The sequence below is a fragment of the Sus scrofa genome, chromosome 2, assembly GCF_000003025.6.
Source record: "Sus scrofa isolate TJ Tabasco breed Duroc chromosome 2, Sscrofa11.1, whole genome shotgun sequence".
NCBI lineage: Eukaryota > Metazoa > Chordata > Mammalia > Artiodactyla > Suidae > Sus > Sus scrofa.
In genome coordinates this window covers 63,498,057-63,505,507 of record NC_010444.4, presented here as the reverse complement: position 1 = coordinate 63,505,507, position 7,451 = coordinate 63,498,057, and the positions used below count along the sequence as shown (strand labels likewise).

The 7,451-nt window shown below is 37.3% G+C and overlaps 1 protein-coding gene across 1 annotated transcript; it reads left to right on the top strand.

The window, feature by feature from the left end:
• On the top strand, positions 1–951 carry LOC100521949 (olfactory receptor 7A17-like). The gene has a single exon (XM_003123394.1). It carries the CDS (start codon positions 1–3, stop codon positions 949–951), a length of 951 nt encoding a protein of 316 aa, XP_003123442.1.

The window sequence follows — 7,451 nt, the reverse complement described above, 5'->3', positions numbered from 1 at the left end:
ATGGTTCCAGGCAATGACACACAAATTTCAGCATTTATTCTTCTTGGATTTTCAGAGGACCCACAACTGCTGCCTCTCATATTTGGGCTTTTCCTCTCCATGTACCTGATCACTGTGCTTGGAAACCTGTTCATCATCCTGGCTGTCAGCTCAGACTCCCAACTCCACACACCCATGTACTTCTTCCTCTCCAACCTGTCCTTTGTGGACATCTGTTTCATCTCCACCACCATCCCAAAGATGCTGGTGAATATACAGATTCAAAGCCAAGTCATTTCTTATGAAGGCTGCATGACCCAGATGTATTTTTTCTTACTCTTTATACAATTGGACATCTTCTTTCTGACTGTGATGTCCTATGACCGCTTTGTGGCCATCTGCCACCCGCTGCACTACACAGACATCATGAACCCTATTCTCTGTGGAATTCTGGTGCTAATATCTTGGGTGATAGGTGCACTTAATTCCTTATTACAAAGCTTACTGGCTTTGAGGCTGTCTTTCTGTACATCCTTGGAAATCCCCCACTTTTTCTGTGAATTAAAACAGATGGTCCAAATTGCCAGTGGGGATACCTTTCTTAATAATGCAGTGATGTATTTTGGAGTTGGGCTGTTTGGTGGTGTTCCCCTTGTTGGGATACTTTACTCTTACTCCAGGATAGTTTCTTCCATACATGGAATCTCATCAGCTTGGGGGAAGTATAAAGCATTTTCCACCTGTGCATCGCATCTCTCAGTTGTTTCCTTATTTTATTGTACAGGCTTAGGAGTGTATGTTAGCTCTGCTGCTACCCACAGCCCACAGTCAAGTGCAACAGCCTCGGTAATGTACACTGTGGTCACACCCATGCTGAACCCCTTCATCTACAGTCTGAGAAATAAAGACATAAAGAGGGCTCTAAAAATATTATTTAGGGTAGCAGCAATAAAAGGGCCAATTGTCCTATGACTGAAGAAGTGCCCATGACCACAAGACTCAGCAGGTTAGTGGCAGAAATAGTAATTCTTTGATTTGATAGTAGAAATAGCACTTGCTCTTTATATTTATTGCTGAATATTTCCATTTCTTTGATTTCAGCCTCTCTATATGATTTAGGTAACTCATTTGATTAAACTTTTCATCTGTTTGATATAGGTAGAGTCTCCCATTTTTCTGTTTTCCCAAGTTTTTCCCAACCATGGATGAGAAATATTTGGAAATTTCCATTTCCTTTATGGGACATATTTGCTTTTGTAAAGGTGATTTTTTTTTCTCTGAAATGACATTTATCTTAACAAGTAAGCCTTTATTTTTTTTTTTGCTGAAAGAGTGGTCATGAGTTTTATCACTCACATTGAAAAAACTACATGTGACAGATAAAGCCACTTATATAATTATAATTGCATAGGAAAAATCTGAAACTAATGTTTTCACTTTGGATTTGTAATTCTGTGTCACTACCTTAGTTATTGCAATAATACTGACTTTATTCATATTTATTTATTCATTCATTCATTCATTTATTATTTCATTTTTCTTCCCACTGTACAGCATGGGGCCCCAGTTACACGTACATGTATACATAATTTTTCTCCCATTGTCATGCTCCATTGTATTCATGCTACAGAGTTTTATAACTGGTCTTTTGGTATTATATAATTATTCACCCTGGGTCCCCAATACCCACCACCATCATTGATAAAAATTTATCACCAATCCCAGTGGAGTCTGAATTGAAAGGCAAGTGTGAATAAACAAAATAATATGTTTTTTTGTCAGAGATGACCTTAAACATAGCAAAATTTAAGCCTCACATTTCATAACTGTACAAAATATTTATTTACTCTTTATATCTACTCATCAAAGTATGGAAGATTGGTGTCCACATGTGAGAGGGTTTTTACTTTGAAGTGAATGACTGGTTGGTTTTCTGTTATTTATATGTTATATGTTAACATATGACCAACAGGTAATGAAAAGACGTTCAACATCACTACTCGTCAGGGAAAGGCAAACCAAAGTCACACTGAGATATTCTTACATCTGGTATGAATTGTATTACCCAAGTGACAAAAGATAACAACTGCTTGCTAGGATATGAAGAAAAAAAAATACCTGAACAACGCTGGTGAGAATGTAAACTGGTTTGGTCAACAAAAAAAATAATATAGAGTTTCCTTAAAAAAATTAAAAATAGAACTACCATATGGTTCAGAAATCTTGCACTGGGGTATATACACAGTGGCAACAAAATCACTACCTCAAAGAGATATATGCACCTTCACCTTCATATGTTCATTGAACTATTATTTTATAATAGCCAAGATATATATAAAAACATACTGTCTCCATCAATGAAAGAATGGATAAATAAAATGTGATATATACAATATGTGATGTATATAATTATATATGATATAAATTACATATATAATTAAAATATTCATTTTAACCCTGAATTATTTCAAATATTATTCAGCATTAAAAATAAAGGAAGAATGTCATTTGCAACAACATGTTGAACATAAGGGCATTATAAGAAATGAACTAAATCAGACAAAGAAGGACAAACCTGTACAAGCCCTCTTATATGTGGTTATCTAAAAAAAGCCAGACTTATAGAACAAAGAGAAATGTATAGTTGCCTGGGACTTAAGGAGTAGGGGGAAAAGTGGAGATGTTGATCAAAGTACAAACTTCCAGTTATAAACTATAGAAATTCTGGAGATCTAATGTACAGAATGGGGAATAGGTTCAACAAGACTATATTATGTGTTTGAAAATTACTAAGAAAGTATATATTAAATGTTCTTACCACAAAAAAGGAATTATATGAAGTGGTGGATATATTTACTAATGATATTGTGGCAATAATTTTACAAATTATATCTGTATCCTATCATCATGTTGTGTGCTTTAAAATCGCACAATGTTGTGATTGGCCAGTGTGGACCTGCTGTATAGCACAGAGAACTCTACCCAATATTCTGTGATAATCTGTGTGGGAAAAAGAATCTGAAAGAAAATGGATATGTGTATATGTATGACTGGCACACTTTGTTGTACAGAATAAATTATCACAACATTGTAAATCAACTATACTTCAATAAGACTTTAAAAATTAAAAAAACCAAATACATCAATTATATCTCAATAAAGCTGGAAAATTCATTTAAAGTCTCAAAGCAAGGATTGGTAATGTACAATCTACTTGGGTGTAAAAAAATAAAATTCTATATGGGGCAAGTGGACACACAAGCATTTCCTACTTCTTTTCATAAACACATTTATAAGTTATATGCTATATATAGAAGTAAAACAAGGGAGATACAAAGAGTTAATAGAATAATTTGTTTTTCCAAGAAACAGCAGCTTTGCAGATATTCCCAAGAGTGGAACATAGGAACATAGTAACATAGCCTGAAGATTCTAAAAATTCTTACTGTAGCCCCTTGTACCCAATGTGAGGGGGTCAGAGGTTATATCCCTGAGTGCACCTAATGGTGGCCTCTCAAGCACTCTTCTCCGTGTGTGGGGCCCTGGGGGAGATGTTTCTGCAAGATGATAGCTCATTATCTTCCAGGAACAAGTCAATGTTTGACTCATTTTCAGACCTGAGTGATCCTCTGATGTCATGTAAATCTTAGTAAATGAAGAACTGGGACATAGTCACAATAGTTCTTCTTGATTGAACATCTGTTCTGTTCAAAGTCATTTTTATCAGGTCTAAATTATTACTAACTTTGCACACCAATTCTGTAGCATGGGTGGAATTTCCCTATTTATAGAGAAGGCACCAGAGTCCTAAAAGATTCATTTCCTGTCCTGAAAGAAACACTCAAAAAACACACATAAACTGGAACATGCAGAAACTGAGCCATACTTTGACCAAGGTCAGACCTGAGGTGGACAGGGGGGTTTCTTGCTGGAGAAGGCCTTAAAAAATATGACTGTAATACTGGACCACAGTCTCTACACTGAAAGAATGGTCCATAGGTCTGCAGCCTCAACCTCAAGTAGCAAATGCAGAAAATCTGGGCCCATCTTAGACCTACTGAATCAAAATCTTAATCCAGAAAGAATCCTCAAGTGATTCTTGTACACATTGATGTTGGAGATGTTCTGGTCTAGCATAGTATTTCCCATCTTCCTACTGTTCACATTTGTGCTGGATGATTCTCAGGAGGCCATCCTGAGCATCACAGGATATAGAGAAGCATCCCTGTCCTCAAACCACTAGGTGGCAGTTAGCACCTCCCAGGTTGGGGCAACCATTATTTCTGGACAGTGACAGGTGTTCCTTAGAGGCAACATCACTCCAGTGGATACCTGTTGGCCCAGAGCATGAGGACCGAAAAATTCTTGATGCAGTTCTAATCAAAGCTCATCCCTTACTCAGTTCATATCTTTGGACGTATCCCTTCACCCTTTTCAGACCCATTTCTGGAAATGTAGAATAAGGTACATAACAGTACAGACATCAGAAAAGGTACTTTTGTGAAAATAAAAGAAGACAATGCATATAAGATTCTAAGCTAATTTCATGGTGCATAAAGTATGTAAATATATCTTATAATTAACATTATAAATGAAGCACAGAATGACAGCTTTTAATATGTGTGCTAAGCATGATTCTCCTAATAGACTTGTCAAAATCATCAAGACATGATTATAGTACCTATATACCTATAGCAAAGGAGCACACCTCTACCCCTTGTTGTAAAAGAAAACAGCAATTTTTTGAGCTCTCAGGAGATGTTCCCACTGCAAGATAATACTTTGGGGGTTCATGAGACCTATTTAAAAAGTTTCCTCAGTTTCAGATTTTGAGAAACTATTAACTAAAGATTATGATAAAGCGCAATGTTAGACTTCTGGAAAACATGGAGAAAGTGTAATAAAAACTGAACTCATGTGTCTTCTGAGCTAATCTCCTGGGAACAGAGAACCAATGGGAAAAACTATCTTCTGTCCATACCAGGATCCCAGAGGATAATGATGTGCACAGAAGTGGGAGTAACAATGGAAGCATTGCCTAATAAGCCAACATAAGGATCTGTAAATAGCTCCTCTGCTACAGCCCCACAGCAAGTACAACCTTGGATGGGCAGGACATTGTTATGCTTTTGGAGTCCTAAGTCTGGTTGGAAAATCAGTGCTTCACTCCTTTCTGCTGCCCTTTCTGGGAACAGACTTCAGTCTCCATCATTAACCATCCAGGGAGGAACTGGGCTTTCACAGTGAGACCTTCCAGTGACTCCATCCAGAAGAATCTGACAGTCCAGTAGGAAGTTCAGGAAGGATTCAGAGAAAATGTAGGTGGAGAACTTAAAGTCACCTGAGAGCCTAACCAGACTAACCCAGAGCCAACAGATTAATTGCCAATAACGGAGAAAGCAAAACCAATGAAGTAAATGCTTGTATGACCGAGGGTTGACAGGGATAAATCCAATAAAGAAAGGGGGTAGATTGTCATGGAATATGCAGGATTTTATAGAGAATGGTCTGAGAGGGTCACTGCCATGTTGGATGAGGGACAGAACCAGGATTAAATTGTGTCCATGGGATTTGTCCAAAAAGAGATCAAAGCCCAAACCACAAAAATAAGAGAGGCAGGAATACTACAAAGAACAGCAAGAGATGGGCCAGGCTTATCCCACTACTGGGACACATAAAAACAAGTGTGGTGATACAAACATGGAACAAGTACAAGACTAACAGATCAGGAGCCTGAGGTGGGTGCTGTGATGATGCTAGTGGAGCCATCAGTGTGTGGTCCCTTGAGCCTGAGGTGCCATCAGTACCTACACTGCTGTCTTTCTCTCTGCAGCCTGCCTCTTTTGATGGGCCCTTCCTTCATATTGCATTTCCCTCAGAGCATAAATATGCCTTCTTTTAAAACAATTTTTTCTTTACTGCAGCAAATTTCTAATTTTATGACTGTATGCAAAATCAAGCATGTCTTTTACATTATTGGCCACCAAGTATACACATGCAAACATACAAATACACATAACTACACACACACACATGATTAAACAAATAGAGTAATCGCCAGTAATATTCATTCATATACTCACAGGAGGGAATTACGTGAAAATTTTCACATATGTTGAATAAACCTATTTACCGCCTTAGGAAGTTGGATACCACTCTTCTCACTATTTCTATAAGTATATGAACATTTAGAATATTCATTGTCTCTATACATTCAAACTGATAATATAAGGTAGATACAAGATTAAAAATTCATTTACTGATTCCAACATGTTGCATTTAATAGCATTCAGAGAAATATTTTTAATGTTCCATCACTATTTTTCTCCATTGTAGGTTTCTTTTTGTAAAATGTGCATGTATTCATTTTTCTCATATTTGCTTTGCTCATATTTCTAGCAGGTGTCCATTTGTTGTCTTGACATAGTAATATATAACTCCTCTCTCTTTCGTATAAATTGTTTTTGCTGCTTTATTAGGTATTCTGGGAATCAAGGAGATATAACTGGGGCTGGAATGATGCCAAAATCAAGGAAGCTTTTTTTCTTTACCATGTTTCAGGGGCTACCTGTGCTAATTAGATCTTTTCTCTGCCCCATGTCCATTTCTTTCCTTTATCTCTATTTTTAAACTGAGTTTTAACATTTATTTAAATGCAGATCAGAAAATGGTCATGTTAAAATGCAGTACCAAGTTCACATGTCCATTGTAGGCTCATCAATTAAAATTTGGACACTATTTCTTCATTCTCTAGAGTAAAGGTAGTTTAACACTGACCACTTGATTTGTATCTTTTCTTTTCTAAGGAATTTGTCTGGGGAGGCAGTGAGAAGAGCCTGGTAGTAACATGGTCCCAGATGAGTGTGTGTGTGTGGGGGGGGGTGAGGAGCAGTTCTGAGAACTGAGGTAACTGACTCCATATATTCCAAGGTGATCTTAGACAGAAACCAGAAGTACAACCAACACATGAAAATAAGGAGGGGATCCTTGTCTAGTCTCAAGATTCCTTCAAATTAAATTTAATAAATTCTAAGACACAGAATGTGAAGAGGGGGCTTCGTGTGCCTTGAAGTGTCAGCCACCTCTTTCCTCAAAACTCTTCTGACATGACCTCTCACCATTCTCTCTTGCTCATTCTCTTTGTACCCTGGCTATATTTTGAGCCTTGAACATCTGGAATAAGAACCCTCCTCAGGGCCATTGCACTGGCTCTTTCCCCTTCAGAGCACACATTTCCCCAGATAACCTCCTGTCTCCCACTCACTTTTCTCTGAAGTCAATATTCAAATATCCCCTTGTTTTTAGATCATTCTGAACTCCCAGAAAACGAACACAGCTATCCTCTTTCCCTTATACTTGCTTTTTTCCCCCCACAGAGCGTTTTAATTGTAGCATATTACTAGTGCCCACTTATGTAAAAATTAATCATGCTATTATAAACTTTTACTCCTAGTCATTACCACTACCACCAC

What these genes read in the sequence shown, in the direction of transcription:
- LOC100521949 (XM_003123394.1), top strand. Translation starts at nt 1, where the DNA reads ATGGTTCCAGGCAATGACACACAAATTTCAGCATTTATTCTTCTTGGA.